Raw genomic sequence first — 24,716 nt, forward strand, 5'->3', positions numbered from 1 at the left:
CACAACAGTGAGTTTTAATTATACTTTTAGACTTAGGGACGGGATGGAAACAAAACAAAACAAAACAAAACCATTAAAGACATCTCATCAAGCAAGCAGCTTCACATAAATCAGTTTCCTGCATTTCAAACCTCCCTTGGTATACACATGCTTCTGTTCAAAAATTGGCACTTAAAAAATAATTGTGCATATCTCATTGTAACAAAGGACCTTAGAAAACACATCAGTCCCCTATGAGAATCCTCTAAAAACTCTAAAAGATTAATGTCTACAGTATGTTTATTCCTCAGGGTAGCAACATTCTTTCCCACATGAAGAATACTTCTCACTGGCCTCCTTGGTAGCCTAGGGGTTAAGTTTCAGCATTATCACTATGATAGCCCACCACAAAGGCCAGTGTTCGATTCCCAGGCAGGTAGCTAAGCCATTTGCACAGCAAACCTCTCTAGTAAATCTGCCCCTGGTCTGCTACCCACTCTGTCTCTAGTGAATACTCTCACCTCCTGCATCTCTGGCCTACACTCCAGGACTTCATGCAAAAATAAATATATAAATCTTTTTTTTTTTTAAATTACTTCCCACTAATGATGTCTGTTACCTTACTGCTGTTCTGAGACACAGGAAGAAAAAATAGCTTATTATTCTCTTCTACCTCAGATAAATAGAAAGTTTAACAATATACACTTTACTACCAGTATACTGTCATTCCTATTGGAAGTTTTACTAGGTAACCACTAAATGAACTCTCCTACTAAAAATAGTCTCCTACCTAATTTCACTTCTCTTTAGTGTATTCTTCAATGTCTAGATTTGTCTTTATTTTAGAATTGTCAGAGTATCCCCTTCTCATTCTTCATTGTATTATCAGTATCATCTGATTTGTTAAACTAGATCTATAATCTGAATCAAGTTTGTAGGCCATTACTAAACTAAAAATCACTCTCTAATGTGATGTTTCAAGAATTTTTAAAAAAAAAATTTTGTTTGAAGACTTCAATATGATATTGAGTACCACTCAGAACAGTTCACTTAAAAACATGTACAAACACCTACTATGTGCTAGGTGTTGTTCTAGTAATTGCAAAGAGGTCAAAAATCTCTTTCTTAAAGAGCTCATTTTCTGATGGAAGCAGCAGAGAGAAAAACATAGACCAGCAAGTGCTTTAGATAAATTAAAGTAGGAAAAATGAACATGCATTAATGGATTGAAAAGAAAAAAAGATGTGACATCTGAGCAAACCCCTAGAGTGAAGGAGCTGGTCATTCAGGTACACAGAGAGGACAGTGTTGTAAGCAAAATGAGCAACAGTGCAAAGGTCTTGAGGCAGAAGTATACCCAACAAATTCAAGAATCCACAGAGGTCATTATGATTAGATGAGGGTAAGGAGCAGAATGGAAAAAAATTAACTCATAAAGGGGAAGTGTGTAGACCACATGGTCTCACACACAAGAAGGGCATCAGCTTTTATGCGGAAGGGGATGAGAAGTACGTGGAGACTTTAGAGCAAAAGAAGGAAGTGACCTGACACATTCTTTAAAAATCACTGCAACCACTATATATATCCGTGGTTACAGGGCTGCACAAAAAGCAAGAGGAAGTCACTAGGTCAAAGTAACAATAATAAACAGAGGTGGTGAAAGTGTTTCAAGTTGATATTCTTTGTCATTATCAATTGTGAGATACGAGAGAAGGTTTTAATAATCGGCATGGGTAAGGTCTCAGGAGGTTACAGTTCAACAGGGAGAAAGCAGGACAACAGGAGGGGAGGTTATCAGAAGTTTTGTTTGGTCCCTGCAAAGTGTGGGATATCAGTAAACATCTAGTGGGAGAGGCTATATCCATGTGAAATTCAAAGTGATCACATGGATTTAGTCCAGGGACTAAAATGAAGGTAGAGGTCAGAACTATGGATCCTGGGATCCATCCAGGAAACACATCTTGGAGTTCCAATAACTGCACAGCATAGAGAAGATCAAGTAGCAAAAGATGCTGCAATAGTGGAGCACAGAGCTAGGAGGAAAATTGTGAGAGTTTAGTATAACAGACAGAAGTATCTCATTTAGGTGAAGCAAAATAAAGAGCAACAACTGACCACTGGCTTTAGCAACATATATATAATTGGTGAGTTGTATTAAGACAAATTTAGTACAGTAAAATGAAATTCGGGTTAGGTACAAAAGAAAATGTGAGAGAAGTACTATGAATTTACCATTACCACTGTGTTCAGGCTAACTCCTTTCATTCAGCCTGGGTTCTACACATCTTACTACTTACTCCATGTAACTTTAAATGATTCATCCACTTGGTTACTAATGGCATTAATGCTAACAATCTTTGCACAATTCTGTACAGTAAACACTCAAGTTTATCTCCCCAGTTGTTCACCTACGCTAGGACAGGAGGGAGAAGATTAAATAGCACAGTCATAGGAACAAAAGCAGATGTGTGCTCTGTCACAAGCAAGTGAACCTCTTTGATCCTCCTTTCATTTTCTGTAAAATTGGGAGACTAATCCTTACATCACAGAACCGGGATGCATGAGTGACAGTGTTCATGAATCCCCATCATACAGGAGCTGCTGGCACTTATCAGTTACCTTCTTCCCCCTCTTTCATAGTTAAGTAGAAGGACCAGAAATCAGATTTCACTGTGCCGAGTAGCCATTTTACATAGAAGTAATAGTAGCCTATTACATAGAACTTTAAAAAAAAAAGTCTTTTTCAGAGATTTCTGCAACTTGGAGAACTAGAGTAAAGCATGAAAGGAGAATCAGAAATCACTCAGCAGAATCAACTGCATGATTGTGGTCACTCTGCTCCATTTAGGAACATGTTGGTCAATTTAATAAAATCTTTCTTTCTAGTAGTGGTTCGTAAAACAACTCCATAAGTGTATGCAAATTCTCAACTCACTGCTTTCCTCTTTGCCATCTCCGAGTTCTCTTTCCAAGGAAGCAAGGTATATAACTTAAGCTACATGGGTCAATTATTTAAAGGGGGCATGTTTATTTACCTCAGTATTTGATTGCTATCTATGGTAATTTCACTGCATAAATTTTCCTATATTTCTCAATCCGACATACACATGAAAGTCAGCTAAGGATAGTCCTCCCTGGTGGCACAGGGGTTAAAGTACAGAACTATGAAGCTGTCCCCAACCACTGTGACAAGGGTTCGATCGCTGGGCAGAGAAGTGACCCACGTGGTGAAGCAGTCCTCTCCTGTCTCACTGCTACTCCTCTCAGCAATATATTTCATTCAATCTGCCTGTTCTGCTCCCCAGTCTCTGGTGAACACTCTCACCCCCCATACTTCTGGCTTGTACTCCAGTTCTTGTATGCATAAATAAATCTTGGGGGGCAGAAAAGAATCCACTAGGGAGCTTTCACAAATCTTGACTCCTTACTCTGCATTTCCTCTCCTTCTAAGCTGAAATTCTATTGAAAGTTGGCATGGACATAAGGTCCATCATCATATTCCCTACTTATTTAGTCTTTCCAATGAATTTGGCTTATCGGGTTGGTCTCTTCCTGTCTCACCTCAATAGAACCATTCCTACTAGCGATTACTAATGCCTAGCTGTCAGGTGACTCCTTCTGAATCCATGTTTAGTTCTGTGACTCACTTTTTCAGAAAACCCTAGCCCTATCTGCCCCACAGGCCATCTGATCATCCACTAACTCCCCTGCACCAACCCTTCAGTTTGACTATTTTATTCTGTATTTTTTAATATTTACAACTTACTACTTTTTAGTTTTAATGAGGCACCATTGTTTATATCCCTGTTGACTATTGGACAGTATAGGAATTCTCCCTTCAGGTATAGTCACCATAGCTTCCTCAGCACCAAAATACTCATAATTATCCACCATAGTCCTTTGTGTTCTCCCCAGTTACCTGCTGTTCTCACCCCTCTCCCACTCCCTCCCTTCCTGACCATGGTAAGCTTTCAAAAGTTTAAAAGTTTGTCTTTGTCTAATCCTTGGTTGGTTTCTTTATATTCCACATGTAAGTGAAACCACCTGGTATTTATCTTTCTCCTTCTGGCTTATTTTGCTTAGCATTATCCATCCCAGCTCCATTCATTTTGCCAAAAGTAGCATGAGTTTAACTTTCTTGATCACCAAGTAGTATTCCATTGTGTACATATACCACATCTTCCTGATCTGGTTTTGGGTATTTAGGTTGTTTCCATCATCTCTTGGCTATTGTAAATAGTGCTGCAATAAATACAGCAGTGCAGGTTTCCTTTTGACGGCAGTCTGACCATTTTAATCACTGGTCTACAAAAGCAAAACCATGGAATGAGACAGTTTTTCCAGTAATTCCCATCAAACGTATTAGCTATTCAAAACCACAAAGCTTCATTCTTTGTTATTAGAGTGATAGGTTTATTCCATTATTGGAATCTGTTTGGATTAAGTAATACCGCATAAGATTATAATTGCTAAATAGCTTCAAAGAGTAGACCTGCTGGTATTTCAGCAGGTAAATGAAGGCACTGAACCCTGGGCTCTATCCTGATGTGCAAACCCAGACCCAAATTGCTCTGAGTAGCTTTCACACATGACACCAACTGCATCACACTCTTAAAAGAGTATGTTTTTCTCCTAATTTAGTTCATAATTCTTACCTAAAGTCAAAACAGGATAATTCTTGAGCAAGAAAATGTGATTTTGTATCTACTAGTGTGAAAACTCTAACTCCAAGAATTTTGGGTATATTTTCCAAAACTGGCAGCCCAGCTCAATCTCGGTGGGGAAATAAATGGTGGGGCTGAGAATTGCAAAGTAAAATGTCAGTCTTTATTTGTACATTGTTTCCATCAGAGACACAGAATCATGAAAACAGACTAGGGTATTGTTATATTTCCTGGGAAAATTAAACACATGTTGTTGAAAGGCCGAGGATTATTACAGCATTTCTTTTTTTTTTTTAAGATTTATTTATTTATTCATACAGAACTGGGGTACAGGCCAGAGATGCGGAAGGCGAGAGGATTCACCAGAGACAGAGTGGGGAGCAGAACAGGCAGTACACTGCTGAGGGAGCAGCTGGCCAGTCAGGAGAGGTCTGCTGCGCCATGTGGATCTCCTCAGGGCAGGCGGGGATCAAACTCATGCGGAAGTAGCTTTAGCTGCTTAGTGCAGTGCTTTAACCACTGAGCCACCAGGGAGGGCCTATTACAGCATTTCTTAATAAGAATAAGAATAGGTCTTAGTTGAGGTTTTGGGTTTGAGTTATTTTATTCATCCTTTGTTTTGGTGCAGAGTAGCAATTTCAAGACTAAATATCTGGACCTTATTCTGTTTTACAAGAAATTTAGAGACTAAACCCAAGAAAAAAGTATTAATCTCACTCTCACCCACTATTACTCAAACATATGCCATTAAGTTAATAAATAAAACTACTCTGCTCTTTTTTTTTCCCCAAAATGGAGATAGCTGACTAGCTTGCTACTTTTTCATACTTCCCGAATCCCTAAACAAACTATAAAAGCAGGATAAACAATTAAGGGGATGAAATGTTGAAGGTGCTGAGAATTAGAGCAAATCTAATTGTAGAAACTTTAACTGTATAGAACGTTAAGACAAGAACCAGGATGAGATAATGGGCATGAGTCTCAACTCTGTTCATTTTATTTTGGGTAACCCATTTCATCTATGTGCAGCTGTGACCCCAAAGGAGCTACAGAAAGAGCCTCCAATGTTAGAAGAGTAGCAACAAAATGAGCCTACTGACCAAAATAAGTAGCGACTTTCAAACAAATTGTCAAGGTTTTCAAGTTCTTCGTGCTCGTTCTATAGCTAAATAAGACCAGACTTGATTTATTAATAAAGGTCCTAGTGGTTGGTTAAATATTCTTCTAAATGACGCAATAATCATAACACATGAACAAATCTTTCTAAGTGGAAAATGGATTGAGGGAGTAATTATACCAACAAAATGTCTTTGGTCCTAATCTTTATCTTTATTCATCCCTAAGAAGTTAGCACAAACCTGGGCCCTCTATCTGCAGCCACAGCAACAAGAATTCAATGCCCAACTGTCCCCCACCCCAGAAGCTAACCTGCATGGCACAGCAGACCTCTCCTATCCTGCCCACTGCTCTTCTCAGCAGTGTATTTCAGTAGATCCACCTGTTCTGCTCCCTACTCTGTCTCTGATGAGTTTCTCATCCCCCTTCACCTCTGGCTTGCACCCCAGTTCTTGCATGTATAAATAAATAAATCTTAGAAAAACAAAAGGAGTTATCACAAACCTAATGTCCATTTTCCAGGCTACCCCATCAGTCCAGGAAAAATCATCTCCAACAGAGGATTGACCGGACAGGGCATGGGAAGGGACTGAGCAGCAGGAACTACATTTCTCTAGTGTACAAAGTGGCAGAGATCCCGCAAGGCTGCTTCCTTGGCTCAGTGTCACAGACTACAGAGACTCAGCTGTGTTAACCTTTGGCCTCAGTTCCTTTCATGGACTCTGGCATGCCCTAATGTTATCTTAGGCTAACTTCTAAACCCAGCCCAGCTTCCCAGTGATGACCCCACTGCATTCCCTGTGCTCTTGATTAATGAACACCATCAGCATGCAAAGCCGCCTCCTGGGACTCTGGGACTGATGTTCAGATGACACTATGGCACAGAGTAGAGAGAAGCAGAAAACTCCAAAGCCCCCAAGTAAGAGCTACTGATGGGATGGAAAATTTGTTAAAAGGATATCGAATATCTGATTTGCAGGCACTGGATCTTGCATATTTCACGAAACAAAACCTTCTGGTAATGCTCACTGCATGTGTTCTGTACACAGAACTGGGGTACAGGCCAGAGGTGTGGGAGGTAAGAGGATTCACCAGAAACAATGGGGAGCAGAACAGGCAGATGTGCTGAAATACACTACTGAGGGGAGCAGCCGGTGGGCGAGGAGAGGTCTGCCATCTCATGTGGATCACTCTCCTAGCCGGGGACTGAACTCATGCTGCAGTGGCTGCGATAGCTTCATAGTGCTGTGCTTTAGCCCACTGCACCATCAGGGAGGGCCCATATTTTTGTGATTAGTTTGGTACAATGGCTGTTACCGTTACAACTGATTTTATCCCAGTTTGCCAGAGTAAAAATAGTCAGGATCCGTGCCACTAATGAAGGATAGATAAGAATCCCAAGTTTTTCCTTACTTTGAAAATATCAGGCAGACAAGTCACAAATAGCTCGAAGAGAAGTAAATGGAAAAGATTTCAACTTTCTGTGGTAATTGTATTAGCACTTCCTTTTAATTTTTATGATGTATTAGCCATAGAATAGTCTCCAAAGAGAAACGGAAGAGGAAAGCACATAGCCTTATCAAAAAATACAGCCAGCTAAATCCCTTCCCTTCAGCTATATTTTTTAAAAGCCTAATAGTAGTATAATTACTCACCAATTTCTATTTTGAAGTTGGTAATGATAATAATAATAAGTATATTTCTCTCCCTTTAAGCCACAAATTCATTGAATTGATGAAGTTTCACTAAAAAAATGCTTTTAAAATATCATTCTAGAATCCCGAAAAATAATTCAAGGCCAGAAACCAAGCTTCCAGACTCTAATAGCACTAACGCAAGAATTAAGGTCCCACGATTCTGAGGAGAAAGGGAATATTTTCCACAGTCCTGAGGTGACCCTTCCCCTCCTCCAGTCTCTGGCAGTAGCTCCCAATGACACTTTATGGGCCACAAAGAGACTGCTTCCAGCTGTCCACACTTCTCAAGGGAGTCACTTCTATAAGGCCATCAGGGAGGCAGTGTTATGAGAGGGAGGAGGGGAGGACAGTTTGAAAGGTACATTCCACTCCTTACCCTGCCTGTTCGCTTGCACGGAAAGACCTTAAAAAGTATGAAAGCACTTAATACCTTAGCTTTTAACTGTGGGATTAGCTAAGGTAACAGCTACAAAACTGTCTTTAGATTTTGCTGTCAGTTCAAGCTCTCCAACCTCTCACCCCAGTCCACTTAAAAGTTTATGGACACTTCACTTCAGGCAGAAGCTTCTCAGCCAGTGATGATCTTGCCTCTTGAGGGGTGCTGACTTCCCAATGATGATGAATTCTAACCTTAGAAGTTATTCCCACTGAACACCAAGTTGCTGTGCCCTGAAACCACATTGGCAAACAATCTATGAAATAAACTCCTCATTGATATGAACATGTAACAGAGTGAGGTAGCATAATTTTAGTTGGCATCTCCAAAAAAAAAAAAAACAAACAAACCCCACTGTATGAAAATCAGTGGATTAAAGAATTAACTTGTCAAAGCCTTAAGTTTTTAAGAGTGCTTTATCTAATATGCTGTATTAACTGTAGTAGCAATATAGATGTGGGTTTAATTCCACCTCTGAATTATAATTATTCTGTGGAGTTAAACAAGAGACATGATTAGCACTTTCCTCTCGACTATTACCTGTTCAAGTTAAAAGTAAAAAAGAAATACTATTTTAAAATATTTTTAGAGACTTACAGAAAGAATTGTAACAGAAAGGAATGAGTTCCTGCCTTTTCATCTTATATATGTCAAAACACATACAGACCTTTAGTCCTGGTCTCTGTTTCATTTATCTTACTTGCTAGTTAGACTAGTAATATAACATATATTTTACCATTTGCCTTGTATCTCCTGAGTAGGTCTATGAAAGCAGGAAATCAGAAACAGTGACTATTAGCACACAAGGTGCTAAATAAACCTAGGGAAAACAATAATCAAAGTATCTGATGTCTATGTTTTTAAGTATCACAATGGATAAATCATAATGCTAAGCACATCAGATGTGAAACTTAAATGATCTGACACATAAACTGCATTATGATGAAAGTAAAATTCTTCACAAATTAAATGAGTTGGTTTGGGAAGTATATTTTAAAATCCTTCTGATTCCATACTGTGCTAATTTTCTCCTATAGATTATTTCATTTGGTCTTTATTGAAAAAAATCACTGTGAATTTCATGGAAACATATTAAGTTCTAAAAGGAATTCTAAAATGTCAGAGAGGAATTGGAGTTTTGAATTCTAACAAGTTGGGAAAAAATTGTTGGAAAAATATATAATGCAAAGTAATGAATCTATATTTTTCTGATCTAGTCAGCAAACCATTTTTAGAAAAAATATTCAAATATACCACCTTATCTGAATGGTTCACTTATATCTTCATGCATTAAAGTGACAAATTCAAAACTACTTGTTCAAAATTAAGAATCCATTCAAAAATTTATTATACTCTCAAATTTTGGGTCTCCCTGGTGGCACAGAGGCTAAAGTATCAGCTATCACCAGCCACTACTGCGTAAGTCTGATCCCCAGCCAGGCAGCTAATCCACATGGCACAGCAGACCTCTCCTATCTTTCCCACTGCTCCCCTCAGCAGTGTATTTCAGTAGTTCTGTCTATTCTACTCCCTACTCTGTCTTTGGTGAATCCTCTCATGCCCTGTACCTCTGGCCTAGACCCCAGTTCTTGTATGCATAAATAAATAAAATAAATCTTAAAATACATTCAAATTTTCTGACTACCTAACTTATCATGCCCTTAATAATTATACCTTACTTAAAAACTAAAGAAAAAAAATATTCAAAGGGCATTTGCCACCCTCAGAAAATTTCACCATGAAAAGAAGGTATAATTTGTACAGGAGAACTTTTAATTCACTGAAAAATATACAGGAAAAATGTCAACTCATACTTTATTTGAAAGCTATACTCAACAATCCATAGCATAATTCCCTTTGGATGATAAGTACAGTTAATCTATTTATCCTTACTAGCAACTGAAAGAAATGTCCTAATCTACATAAAATGGGCTATTAATCAAACTCCATCCAGTGGCTACCAAAATACCAACTTCTCCTTTTCATCTATCCTACCAAAAAGAAATAGATCTAGTAAACAGGATACTTGCAGAAATTAACTTCATTTGTTAAATTACATAATGTTTCTACCAATACAATCTATACAATAGCTATTGAATACAAAGCAATGTGCACATGCTGGAGCTTAATATGTATGTGTGTGTGTTTAACACATAAAACCAAGAGTGCAACTCTGTTCTGAAGTACTAAGTAAATAAGTACATGGAGATTCAAAATAATCCAAAAGGTTTATTAAATTAAACTGAAAATAGTCTCCATAATGAATATGTTAACTGATAACCAATAAGTGAACAGGAGAATAAAATTTTGTCTCTTTTTTTAAGGGTTTGTTGTGCTTCTGCATTTCTGTAAGGGAAACTCCTGCCTCTGGCTCCTGAGAGCTCTCCCGACTCTGACCCCTGTCTTAGATTGACCATGAGCTTCAGTTGCTCTCTAACTCTTGTCGGTTTGCCTGAAATGAACTACTGTTCCTTCCTGACTTCGAGCTCTGTGTACTTCTGGAGTCAACAAGTTCTGTGTCCCAAAATCTGCCTTGGTTTTCCCATCCCTGATTAATCACACTGCTCCCACAAGCTAGAAATGCCCAGGCTGGTGACTCGTCAGCAGAATATCTCAGAATAGCTGTACAGTGGATCTATGCAGAATCCCACCTCCCACTTAGGAATTTATCAGCATGTCCTCAGTATGAGTTAATGACATAAGACTTGAAGGCAGTTATAAGTTATATGTTCCTGACAACTAAAACATACATTAAGAAATGATGATTTCCATGTTAGCTTAGAGCATTTTTTGGAGACTTGAGAACAATTTAAAAGTTACAGAAAATCTCCAACATCCCCAAAGTCTTCCTAAAGTGAAATCCAATGTAGGGGAAAATTCCTAAGGAGCCCTTACAAATACACAAAAGTTAAGTTTTAGAGGGAGGTCTATGTGTATTTGTCTGTACAGTGGAATAATATGTAGGATTATTAGTCTATGAGTAATTTTAGAAAAAATAATCAAATTATATTTCAAGCATAATAGTTTCTTAAAGAAAACCCAGAATTAATGTAAATTTATTTTCTGAGAACACAATTTAAAATATCACTGAGACGTAAAATACTGTTTCACTGTTTACTTTATATAGAGCATTACTCTAAAGTGTAGCACTCCCCAAGTTTCAGCTGTACGTACACACAACTATCCCAATAGACAGCACACACCCCCTCTCAATTTCCACCAACTCTGTCATCTTATAAGGTTCTGGCCAAAGAGGTGAGAATGAAAGTGATGTGTGGAATCTGTCTCCCATCTTCTGTGCCCTTGGGGTTGGAATGTGGCTTCCAGGTTAGTCAGTTCCAATTCCATGGACAAGAACAACACCTTAGTATATGGGTTCCCCAACCTGTTCTGCACACTGGAACCACTTGGAGAAGCTACATAAAATACTGATGCCTGGCTCTCTTATCTGCAGCCTCTGGTTTTATTAGCCCAAAGGGATGACAGAGGAGTTAGCTAGATGGTTCTGGAGTCAATGAGTGACATGAAGGAGCTGAATTGCTTACTCCCCTGAAATACTATTGGGCAATAGTATTGAAGGTTAAATAACTAGAGCACCAAGAAAGAAAACAAAAAAGGCTGTGTTGATTATATACAGTTTTCAGTCACAAACAATCTTTCTGTGTAGTATAAACTGTTAATTTAGCCTCCATGAAAGCAGTTAAACAAATGTTCTTATAAATATATTGACCTACAGATAAGGAGAATTCATACATACAGATTAAAAAATTGTTCTTTTTCTAAAGAAAAAGGTATATTAATAACAAAATAGAGAAGGGTTTTAGCATAAAGTGGACATATCATTGATGAGTTATAGAAGACTCAAAGAAAAACAAAGTAAGATTATTCATCTAACAAGACAGATGCAGAAAATATATTAAAGTTTTTCAATTTGTTAATAATTGCTATAAATCAATGAGAAGTTGGAAGCAAGGTATAAATCTTAAAAGAAGATGACTTTATGACAGTTAACTATTGATATATTCCCCCGGGCCCACTTTTATAGGACACAGACAACACTTCTTTAATAAAGATTGTGTCATGCCCAGTGAAATAAATCAGAAGGGAAAAGAAAAATAACAAATGGTTTCACTTATAGGAGGAATAGAAGAGAACCAAATAAGACATAGAGGAAAAAAATGTATTGTTATTACAATACAAAAACAAAACAAAGCAAAAACAGACCATTGTAAATCAGAGATATCCTACATGGGAGGGGGAGAGCGGGAAGAATGTGGGGGATTGTGATGTTGATATGTGGGTGAACTGGGGGAGGGAGAAGTAAACATTGTTTTAACATGAACAACAATGTAAACAGATTTATAAATTAATAAATTTAATTTTTTAAATTGCCAATAAATAAAGAAAGAATGAACTCCCTGAGCCTCCCTGGTGGGAGAGGGATTAAGTCTCAACACAATGAAGCTACCAGCAGCCATTGCAGCATGAATTTGATCCCTGGCCAAGGAGGTGACCCACATGGTCAGCAAATCTCTCCAGCAAATCTCTCCTGACCCAATGCTGCTCCCCTCAGCAGTGTATTTCAGTAGATCCACCTGTTCTGCTCCCCACTCTGGGAGTTCTCTCACCTCCCACGCCTCTGGCCTATTCCCCAGTTCTAACCTGCATAAATAAATTAAAGAAATAAAAGAAATTTTTTTAAAAAGAAAAAAAGAAAGAAATTAACTCCTTCTATTTTGTTTTTCTATCTTTCTCAATATGTGAATTCCACTTCATGGTCCAAAACCGGTTGCCTCAGTACCTGCCATCACATCCTCATACCAACCAGAGAAAAGGGGTAAAAGAAAACAACTAGTGCATACCCCTGTGTTATAAAGGCACAATTTTGAAGTTACGTGTACCATTTGTCACATTCCATTGCCCAGAACCTACTCACATGATCACATTTAACTGGAAAGGAGGCTGTGAAATATAGTCTTAAACTAAACAATCATGCACTGAGCTAAATGTACTTATCACACTAGGTAAAAGAAGAACACTGATGATTGGGGGAAATTAGAAGTCTTTGCCAGAAGTCTCTGTACTAAGAAATACAAGAGAAAAATTAAGAAAAAGTGACATCTAGAATACTTTGTTAAAATGTAAAAATTTATAAATACAAAGATATTTCTAATAAGACATAAGTATAAAAGTCATGCAAAATCAAACACAATATATACAGATATATAGTGTTAAAAATGAAAAAACTCTCATTCCCATAATTTCACGTGTGGAAAAATAATGAATTACTAAACTTGGAGGATGTGGGTACAGAACTTACATTTAGGTGAATTAATAGAGTAGAATAATGTCTTTCCATTGCCCATAGTGCTACTGACAAACAAAACTTTGGAATGAGATATATCATTTTCAGAATTCCAAGATTTCTTTCTTTGGGGCAATAACTCTAAATAAGAAAAAAAAACTAGCACTCCAAGGGAGTCAGCCCAAAAGCAAAACCAAATTGAAGCATTACAAGGTATCAAAGAAAACATCAACATTTCTTACATAATCACTTAAAATGTGTTACAATCAGTAAAGTGTCTACTAGAAGGAAGACAACTTAAAAAGTACAATAACAAAAGTAGTAAAGCAAAGTAAAACACAGATATCAAACCTTCTTTTACTTAGAGAAACAAAGTTTTAAAATGAATAAAATTATTTGCCCACTGCAATTCCATAGCACTGTATTTTTACTATGAACTCAGAAAATATTTATATATTAATATTCTAAATTTAAACAGCTTAAGTCATTTCTTAAATACCACTTAAGGCTTCAAATGAAGGACTTAATTTTTAATAGAAAATATACATTTTTGTATTAATAACAGAACATAATGTCCTTGGCTTAGATATTGTCTATAAAACAGGGCCCTTTTTCATATACTGTTTCACTATATGGCAAGACTAGAGAATAAAATAACTTATTTAAAAATCACTAAGTATGAAGTTATTTACAGAAATTAGAAATATTCAAATATCAAAACCTCAGTGTAATTGTCAATTTTCTTAAAATTACATTTATTGAACTCCTGAATCAAATGCAATGGTTTGTAAGAATGGAACAGAAATTAGAAAGTACGTTCTTAAAGGCCTCCCTTGTTGCACAAGGGGTTAAGTTTCAGAGGAAGCTAGCTGCAGCCTCTAGAGCTGGGGTTCAAGTCCTAGCAAGGGCACTGACCCACATGGCACAGCAGACCTCTCCTGTCTTGTCCGCTGCTCCCCTCAGCAGTGTGTTTCAGTAGATCTGCCTGTTCTATTCCCCATTCTATTTCTAGTGAATCTTCTTACCCTCTGCACCTCTGACCTTCACGCCAGTTCTACTTATGCATAAATAAATGAAATACATATTTAAAGAAAATACATTCTTATTGGATGAGTAAAGATTTGAATGATTATGCTAATAATCCCAACCGCACTTTTAAGTGTGACCCAAACACATTTTCAAGCAAAGTAGTATTTACTAAAGGATGCAATGCTTTTCCTGAATTTTTGATTACTTGAGTCAAACAGAAAGCCATAAATCAAGTAAATTTTTATTTTATTATAACTAATGTAATTTTAATAAGTCAATGCATCTATTTTTAAAAGCAAATATTATACATAAAGTTTTTTGTTGTTGTTTTAAGAATGAGCGCTTCCCTGGGGGCACAGGGATTAAAATCTCAGAAATATGAAGTCTATCACCAGCCACTATGGCGTGAGTTCAACCCCCAGCTAAGGAGCTAACCCACATGCTGATACAGATATCTCCTGTCTATCCTGCAACTCCTCTTAGACATGTATTCAGTAGATCTACCTGTTCTTCTCCCCACTCTGTATCTAGTGACTCCTCTCACACCCTGAACCTCTGGCCTAAACCCCAGTTCTTATCTGCATAAATAAATAAAAATAGATCTTTAGAAAATTTTTAAGAACAAATATAAGCAAACTAACTATTTTTAGGTCAAAACAACTGTACTTAAAACTCAAACATCTCCTTCCTTTTGTTTATCCTCACCTCCTTCTAACACCTCTGGATATCATCACCCCTTATGTTAAATACCTATTTATTCCCTTGTTTTGGTGCCCAAGAGTTTCCATGACTCTTCTCTTCAGCTTCCACTCCTGCAGTTCTTTCTTAGATGTTCACTCATGCCCACTACTCAGGCTAAAATCCCAAAGACATGGTAATTGCCAAATCCAGTACTCAACTCAATCTTCACACTATCTACTTCTCCAAAGCTCTGGCATTTTAGAGAAACCTTTCTTCTGGGAACTAAATCCTTACTCCCTTGGCTTTACTGGTTCTTTGCGTCCTTTAAAGGTTCAGCTCAAATAATCCATGTACTCCTCTATATCTCTCTCTCTCTGACCTCTAAGGCTCTCCGTCACCATTCCCTTGGTTTGTATGTTTTCTTCCTCAAATTGCTCCCATTTTGTCATTTTATCCACCTTCTGGCTTCAACATAAAAGATTAGTTAGTTTTTAGATCTCTAACTTTTGCCCCAAATTCCTCCTTAATTTCTACATTCCTATCTTCAAAGTCATAGAATTTTCAACTCAGCATGTCCAAACCCAAACTCACTGTCTTCGTATTCCCAGTAAAGTTGTGTCCTTTGTTTTCCATTACTCTATTAATGTGACTATACATTTTGTCTTCAAACGAGATCAAAGCACCATCCCAGTGGTCTACATTCTACTTACACCTCCACTTGTGAGTGAACACATTTTGTGGTTTGGTATGAGTTTTACTTTGTTTTGCTTGTTCTTTTTTCCATTGCTTCTACCTTAGATCACACATAACCTATTTCTTAATATAGACCAATACAATGGCAGAAAGGCCCAATGGGCAACCAGAAGCCAATCTTTGTTCTTCAACTGTGTTAATGGAATTCTCATACAAAGCAAAGAAACTACTCTGCATAGGTACAATTCTTATATAAACATTATCACGTTATAAGAAGGTATAGTTATGTATATGAAACCAAAGACCTATTCTTCTGTGTAGGGAGTAGGCTCTGGCCATATGGCTAATACTCCAAAAATCAGAATTATGAGAGAACACCACTAAGTTCATGGTTCACTCACCATAGGAGTCAAGGCATCTTAAGGGCAGCTTTCTGATGTCAGCTTCATGTATATATTTTCACACTAATGACCAGAAAACAGCAAACCCTCAGCAAAGGGTGACCACTTAGCCCAGAAGGAATGCCCAGCCAGGGGTATGAAACTGGAGCTATTTCCAGGGTTGAGGATAAATGAGAGCAGGGTCTGCTGACCCAGAGAGCAAACTAACTTTGGTAGGCACAGCACTGTACACTACACCAGCTAGACTTTGTTTATGCTTCATGTAGTTTCGTGGCCTGTGCTCTCCTTTAACTTATGGAAAGTTATGACTTGTCCCAGATTAAAAGCATGGGAAAGGCTTCTCTGAATGCTGTGTGGGTTGCCTGGAGAAGCAATGTATGCAGGGGGCAGAGGAAGTGGCAGAAATAGTGAATGAGGAGCAGGAACCCCATGTGATTAAGATTCAGGGAATTCTGAGCTGGTCACTTCCATCTTGGGTGGCCCCCCCTTTCCAGAGTCAACCTCTCCATCCCAGTCTTGTTTACTCTTAATGAGAGCAAACATGCCCTCAAATTAATTAATTCTCCACTGCCTATAACTGAAGTGACAATTCTTAAGAATGGAATCTTTTAACATGATTAAATTTATTGCATCTTTAACCAACACCCCAAGAGCATACTGAACTTCGCTCCATAAATGAAGAATGTATTAGCACTCCCAGCACGCTCCATCGTGGTCACTTTCAACAAGCTGCTCTTTCTAAATGAAAAATCCTCCTCCCACACAGAGGAGGAGCGCCCTTGATGCCTCCAAGCCAGTGGCTTATTATTTTGTCCTTGCACCTCCACAGGGTATAGTGGTAATTTGTGTACTAAGAGTTGGTATATATGAGTTTTGAGAGGATGCAACTGAGTCTATAATGTAAGCAGAGGCATATGTTGAATCAATCAATCTTTGTTTGCAAAGTTGTATCATGATTAAAAGAAGTTGTTTTCAGGCTCAAACTGTTGTTTGCTTTGCCTTGTTTTCCTGTTAGTTTTCTTGAGCACCTGCTATCTACAAAGCATTATGTTTAGGCCAAGAAAAGTGTACATAGGAAGTAAATACACTGTTTCTATTCTCTTGGAATTTACCATCTAGATAAGAGGTTTTCCTAACAGCTTTGGGAAAAACACAAATCAGAAGGCCAGGCTATTCGAGGAGAAGCCAGGAAGGAGAACCCCCTCAATTCAGCTTCTTCTCCCCCCTAGTGAAGGCCCCTGAAGCTAAATCACAGAATGCCAGTATCTAGAGAATTCCATCTAAAGAGCTGTAAGACACCCAAATATTGAGCCAATTGTTATTGCAAACTGTAGACAAGATAGTTTGATATCATACCATAAGAATGATAGTCATTGCTATACAAAAAAAATCAGTTTTCTCACTCTCTTGAACTCCACTGAACATTTATAGGAATACCAGAGGAAGGCTGCACTGGCAGACAGGGAACAGATGGGGTGGAAGCAAAAGAAGAGATTCAGACACACAGCAAAAAGGTAGAGGAACTATAATCAAGACAAAAATTATATACTAGTTATAAACAATGTGTGTGACTCTGTGGCATCAAAGGAAACAGCAGGAACTACAGATAGGGTCCTCCAGAGACTCAGACAGCAAGCTGAGCCCAATGCATACATCTGTTCATCCTTCCAGAGATCCTGAGAAATGCCAGGAGGAAGAAAATAGGGATTGAAAAATTCAAGAATGTATCCAAAATGACCAAGTAGATTAGAGATGGAACTAGATTCTATGGGATTTCTCAAAGCCTGGACAGGTAACAATTTCAAATTTTTTAAGATAAGACTCACAACTCAGGGCCCTCCCTGGTGGTGCAGTGGGTTAAAGCACAGCACTAAGAAGCTAAATCCACTTCTGCATGAGTTCGATTCCCGCCTGCCCCAGGAGGTGACCCACATGGCGTGGCAGACCTCTCCTGACCAGCCTGCTGCTCCCCTCAGCAGTGTTCTTCATCAGTCTGCCTGTTCTGCTCTCCACTCTGTCTCTGGTGAATCCTCTCACCACCCCTGCACCTCTGGCTTGTACCCCAGTTCTGTATGCACAAATAAGTAAATCTTTAAAAAAAAAAAAAACCTCACAACTCAAAGTTTCATCTTAATGTGCCTACCATTTGAAATAATCACATTTTCTGATTCACCCAGATCAGTTACAGTTTACATCTGTTTCCCAGTGTAATTACAAACAGCTTTTCCTTTCCCTTCAGAGGTATCCCACTCTAGTCCAAGAAAGTAGATGATCATCTTGCCTCAGTGCCACTTGCCACATTGAAACAGACAACTTACCAGGCCTGATGAAAAACAAAAACCGGAAGCCTTTTGTTCAAAAAGCAGGGGGTTGGGGGTAGTGCTATTAAAGGAACTTAATTATAAAGCTTTTTTTCTGAAATCTATTTAGTTTACTCATACCAAATTATCCCTGGGACCCCACACAAGTCCAAAGATAAAATCAGTAGAAATTTCAAGACAGTGAGAGGAAAGCACTAAAGCAAGCTGGGAGTCCTTGTGAGTATGAAGCCCTGAGTGACTGCACAGGACGCTCACCCAGGAAGCCCACTCTGATCTTCCCTTTTTCCAGCTACTCAAATGGATCTTGGAAATCATGGCCATCTTGCCAAGCCCTGTGACTGGGTTGCAAACAGGAAGTTAGTTACGATCTACTATTGTGCAGACTATAGACAATAACTACTGGATGTTAGGTGCACAGACTAATTCTGTATAAAAACTCTTTTAGAGCACTTGTAATGAAGCACAGATTTTCACTTCCCATGCAAAAACAAAAAAACAAACGCAATGAAATTCTGTCACTCTACCATCTTTTTCTGACCTAAAAATAATTAATCGAGATAATTTAGATAACTTATTCATGGTAGCATATGAAATTTAGAATACAATGAACTGACATGTGCTACAAAATCTTTACTGCCTCCAGGCTTAATTTAAAACATGTTTCTATTTTAAATGTAGGTACATACTATACATTTAAATGTTTTCCTACATAAATTCATGGATGCTTCAGCAAAACTTAAGTTAACTTCTACCTGAGTGAAACTTAAGTAAAAGTCTACTATCTGTACAGAAAAAAATCCAAGAAAAACAAAGCCATTATTTTAAGGATGATTTAAGAAGTGTCCTTAAAAATGGAATGGGATGTTAATGAGCTTACTATACTCATTCATTCACTGATGAATAGACCAATGAGGAAACTGTGCCCCTGACCTCAAGGAGCTTACAGTCTAATAGAATGAGACAAAGATAAACAAATGCTTAAGCTACCTTTGGCACTAAGAGAGTAACAACAGACTACAGGTGATGACTGGTACAAAGCAGTGAGTACTCTAGCTTAAAATGAGTGAAGGAGGAGGTAGGTTTATGAAAGGTTTCTTAAAGGACAGGAACTGAGCTTTGAAAGCCCAGAAAGATAAGGGGTAGGGAGGAGTGAGAAAGAGGCCTGAAAAGGCATGGCACCCCACACAGCAGACCCATTTCTAAGTGATGGCAACAAGTTTACAGCACATTTTGTTCTAACTAAAATGAAGGTGTACACCGATTGATAAGCCAAGGTAGAGAGAAAAGGGGCAATGAGGGAAAAGTACATTATGCTTCTAAAGCCAAAAGCTTGAAAAGAATACTTAAGGAATCCAAAGTATAAAAGGTATTAGTTAAGTTTCCCCCTTAGGGGGTCATGTGACAATTTAATCAGGGGAAATTTTTTTTTTTTTTTTTTTAGTATTTATGGGTCTGTAAGTAAGAACAGGTTTCTGGTGAAACTAAAAATATGTTTTTTATCTCTTCCTCCTCATTCTAATAAAGATAAGAATTATCATGCATCCTTGTTAATAGCTTGAAGCATGACAGAAAACTAAAATGATGACTAATGTAACAAATATTTAAATTCAACTTAGAATGCACTATCAAATGTTTGCAAGAAATTTACCACTCGTTGAACACTGTGTTTTTTTAAGAAAAATTTCAATTGTTTGTCTTTATTTCTGATTGTTCCTTTAGGATGAATTCCCAGAAGAGGAATTTCTAGGCCAAAGGGTTTGATCTTATTTAAAGTTTTTTCTACATAACAACTTAGGCTAATATTAAAAGTGGGTCGGTGGTGGGAACTCAACCAGGATTACAAGTGAGATGAAAAAATGTACAAAATGAATAAGTATACTGATGGCATTAATTGAAAATGACCAAGTAAAATACATAGGGATTAAATGTTGCTTTAATAAAATATCAAAAATATATGAGCCAATTACATATTTACAAGTAGATTTTTGGCTTTGACTGGGTGTAATATTGAAAAGAAATCAGAGTAAAAATTTGTCTAGGATGACATCCAGACAAATTAGTGCCTTCAGGTGTGTGTGAACATGTGTGCACAAATAGTAAAAAAGGAAAAGAAGAGTTCATAATTTCTGAATGAAATAATAAGAATGAAATCATAAAATGATTTATTCATAAACAGGGAAAATTATTTTATGCCTGCCATAATTTCTTACCTAACTCTATACAGTAAATAAAAAAACTAATGTTTTAAACAAAGATCTACAAATTGTGTTTTACAGTAAATTAGATTAACCTCTGAATTAGCACTCTAACTATATTAGATACACACACACACACACACACACACCCCACCACCACCACCACCAGAAAGGAGTAACTAATACAATTTACGAAATGACTCAGATTCTTCAAAAATTAAAGAACTTTGTCAACAACAAAGTTTCCTGACAGCCAAATTTGATGCTATTGAAATTCAAATATCCTTAGAAACATGTTTTTTTACACTGCCGCGGGGTAAGTGTACAATAATTCTATTTGTCACCAATTACTATATCCTCAAATATCCCTATATTTTCAAAACATATGGCCCCTAGAGTTCAAGAACATTGATTTTAATTTGAGAAGTCAACTAAGAGCCAACCTGTATATCATTTGAGACATTTCTTTCCTTTTTGCTATTGCCAAGAAGTGAATTTCCTCTCTCATTATTACAAGCAGAAAATATATTCTTTCAGAAAACTGAGCAGGAAACTTGACCTCTGAAACATTTCCCTTCAGATAAGGATGGTGGAAAAAGAAGATTAGAGTTTTGATTGAGATTGCAAAGACTGAAGCTCCTCAGTCTTTAAGTGATGCTCTCCAGGTCACCTGGGTGAAGAAGAGCCAATCTCAAATTCTTTGTGTCCGTGGAGACAATAGATGAAATTCCACTTTTGAATGATATTTCAGTTTCCCTCCCTCAACTTTGCCCCTGCCGACCCTAAAATGAATGAAACGTTATCAAAGCAGATTTCCAGTAGGTCAGGCTGAAACCCTACAACAAAGTTCCTGCCAGTTTTAGGAAATCGTGCGGTTGTTTGACTCGTGTCTTACACAACTCTCAAGTTGAGCAGGAGACCCAGGTTCTGAGATGGTTCTCACCCTTTTAAACCAGGGTGAGGATGGAGTAGGCTCCACACGTGGCTTTAATATCCAACAGCTGCTAGAGATCATAACCCCGCCGCTCTTTCTGTACCCGCCACCAGAATCCTGTTTCAAAGATTATAATAACTAAAAGGGCTTCACTGCCATGTAATCCGAATAATGAACCCAAGCTCCAGAAGAACCAAGGAAACAAGAAAATTAACTAAATGTACCTGATATAGTATAGTATTAACTGACTTTAAGTCAAAGGCTCAAAATCCCCAGGAAGGAAGAGAAGGGGGGGAAATACACAATGCAATGGTGCGGGCTAGGGAGGAGTAAAGAGAAAAGTGAAGAAAGATGGGGCAGTAGGAATTCCCTGGACAACAGGCTCCCATTGGAGCCAACTTTTCCAACACAGCTCCCCAAGGCCGTGGCAACTCAGTTCGTTCCACCGCACGGAAAAAATCACCGCGGTGGCCAACTCGCGCGCATCCGGGTGCCGGCTAAGCCCGAGCCGCTTCTCCGGCCCCCGCACGGACAATGCCGCGCGCGCTTCCCGCCTCGCGCCAGAGCCCCGCGCCCCGCGCCCCCCAGCCGCTCCCAGCGTCGCCGCGCGGGGCCACTCACCGACACCAGGAACTCCAACGTGCCCACATAGTCCCGCTCGGTCTTCTGGAGCTCGCTGAGCACGCACACGCGCAGGCGAAGCTGTTTCTCCAGGTCCTTGGCGCTCTCGGCGCGACCGTCTCCGCGGCACTCGTCGCTCATGGTGGCGGCAGGATGCGGGGCTGGCAGGCCGCGTTACGCGCTCCCGCTGCTGCCCCGGCTTGGGCGGCGAGGAAGGAAAGTTGCTGTCTCCGCAAAGTCCAAATAGGGACCCCGCTCTTTACATGCTGGGGAGAGGCTGGAGCGAGGCTGGGGCAGGGGAGCACCCTCTGGACCTCGGGCTCCGGAGGCGCGGGGATCTGCGGAGCAAACTCCCAAGAGATTGGTCTGTGCACCGGGACCTGCGCGTCCCGCCCCGCTGCTCTGGCCTCACTCTGCCGGGACTGGAGGGGAGGCGGCTCCGGCAGCCACAGCGGTGACTTGGACATTAATCAAATGCTTTGTATCCATGTGACTCCGACCCTTTACCCTTCGCCAAATCTCAGGAAAAAGGAAACACAGCCCTGGGGAAGTGTGCTGCGTGCCAGCTAACTAAACACACACACACACACATACGCGCGCGCGCAAACATACACGCGCGCGCGCGCGGCGGCGCTTGAGATAGAACTAATTGGAGATTCCCAAACCTAATAGGACTTACTGCAAGACACAGGCGATGTTTGCTCCTATGATTCCCGCCTGTTGTGTTTTGTGCAAATCCTGAAAGCAAAGAAACAAGTCCCCACGGTTACATAACTGGATGGGAACAAAAACAACCATGGTATTGACCCTCCTGTCTTTGAAAAGTAACACATTGATTTGAGGGGTTTTCACACACAAAATACGTTTGCTTTTAAAATCCCCCAACCGAGAATATTTCTCAGGGCCTATATACCCTCCAGCCTGCACCCGAAGAGCCAATTAGCATAATAAATGAGACACTCTGGGAAAGTAACAGCACTGGTTCATACAATAAACTCCAGATACAATAAACATAAGCATTGCCTATGCTGTTTTGGAGGAAGACTTTTTGTATGTCTACAACTTTTTTTGTCCCCAACATCCAGATAATAGGTAAAGTCAAACTGTGGCAAGAGTATTTGTGCCAGTTTTGTTCCTAAGATCTGCTATAATTTAAGACGCTATTATTGATTGAAAAGACAAAACTTTTATTGTATGTTCATCAAAAGATATACTAAAGATATGTAGGTAAAGATATTTAGGTTAGGCATAATCTTAGGACTTGAAAATGGAGAAAGAAATCTTGTCATAATTTTGTTTATGTTTATTGCTATTGCTCACTTGAATACAAGAGACAGGACCTAATGAGCACTGAGTATTTCCAATTAAATTAACAAACAAGCTAAAGAACCCATATATGTATGTGTGTGTGTGTATATATATATATATATATATATACACATATGTACATGTTATATCCACGTATATTTCAGCCTTTTTGTTTCCCTGCTGAGAACAATTTTAACCAACCTAAACCAAAGATACTAAAATCAAGTGAAGTATGAATGGGTTTGATGGCATGTTCATTTGTTCCAACAGTTGAAAGCATTAGCAAAACCTTAAAAATTAAAAATGCATGTTAATTTGTTACAACAGTTTAAAGCATTAGCAAAACTTTAAAAATTAAAAATGCATCTATGTTAAAATAATGATCCGTTTTCCAAATGATGTATTTTCAGGGCATGATGAATCACTAAACCCTCTCTATGATAAAAGTAATAAGGACCATACTTTTGTTCTTTATGGAAAGTTTTGAAACGATCTGTGAGGAGTTGCTAGGCAAAATGCAGTTTTTTATCCGTGGCTATCTAAAAGTAACCAGAAGCAAAAGACAAATAAGTAAATGGCTTCACACCTTGTGGCAAAAGAACAAAGGCTAAGGCACATTAAAGTGCAGACCACACAGCACCTAGTAAACAATAAACAAAGAAACAAATGGAAAGACATAGGAAACATCCAGGAATAAGTAGAATCAAATTGAACCTTTATACAATACCACAGGAAACAAGGACTGAATGTATTTCCTCCTCCTTGGGTCTGTTCCCTTCTGCAATGTGAAAAGTAAGTAAATAAATCATACTTTCCATCAGGTGTTGTCCTAGATAAAATATTTCTCTTACCATTTGTCCCCAATTGGAGAACTGCATATGCAATTTCCTTCTATCAAAATAAATACCTACTTAACCCATGAGAGCTTCAGTCTCACCTCTGAGAGCAATATATTGAATTTGCAACAGCTATGGCTTTTGGCCCAACCAAAGCAAAAACCCCAGTTCCACAAACAAGTCCTGACAGCATAGAGCTAGGGCCTGAAAACCACTGAGACCCTGATCCCCAGGCAAATAGTTCTCCAGGTGGGTCACATTATAACCCCCCTGAGCTCCTTAAAATGTGCTTCCTGGATCCCACCCTCCACTTACTGAATGAGAACCTCAGAGGTGTAAATCCTAAACTTTTTGACAAGGGCCTCAGATTATTGTTAAGGCACCTAAACGTCTGAGAACCACCATTTTGAATTTACATTTGAGTGGAATCAAACATCACATGTCTAAGTACCTCTATTGAAAGGCAAATTGCAATGAATGCTTTGTAAAAGAAAAAAAAA

At 38.7% G+C, this 24,716-nt stretch overlaps 1 protein-coding gene across 1 annotated transcript in view; it reads right to left on the reverse strand.

Annotated features, from left to right (window-relative positions):
- Positions 1 to 22,585, reverse strand: part of PREX2 (phosphatidylinositol-3,4,5-trisphosphate-dependent Rac exchange factor 2) — a 238,851-nt gene extending 216,266 nt beyond the window's left edge. Inside the window, exon 1 of the mRNA XM_004679816.2 lies at positions 22,073 to 22,585. Within this exon, the coding sequence (XP_004679873.1) occupies positions 22,073 to 22,213 (141 nt within the window). The 5' untranslated portion in view covers positions 22,214 to 22,585. The remainder of the gene's footprint in view (positions 1 to 22,072) is intronic.
- Positions 22,586 to 24,716: the final 2,131 nt, after the last annotated feature.

Source organism: Condylura cristata, unplaced genomic scaffold, assembly GCF_000260355.1.
Source record: "Condylura cristata isolate star-nosed mole 26May11 unplaced genomic scaffold, ConCri1.0 scaffold00009, whole genome shotgun sequence".
Lineage (NCBI taxonomy): Eukaryota > Metazoa > Chordata > Mammalia > Eulipotyphla > Talpidae > Condylura > Condylura cristata.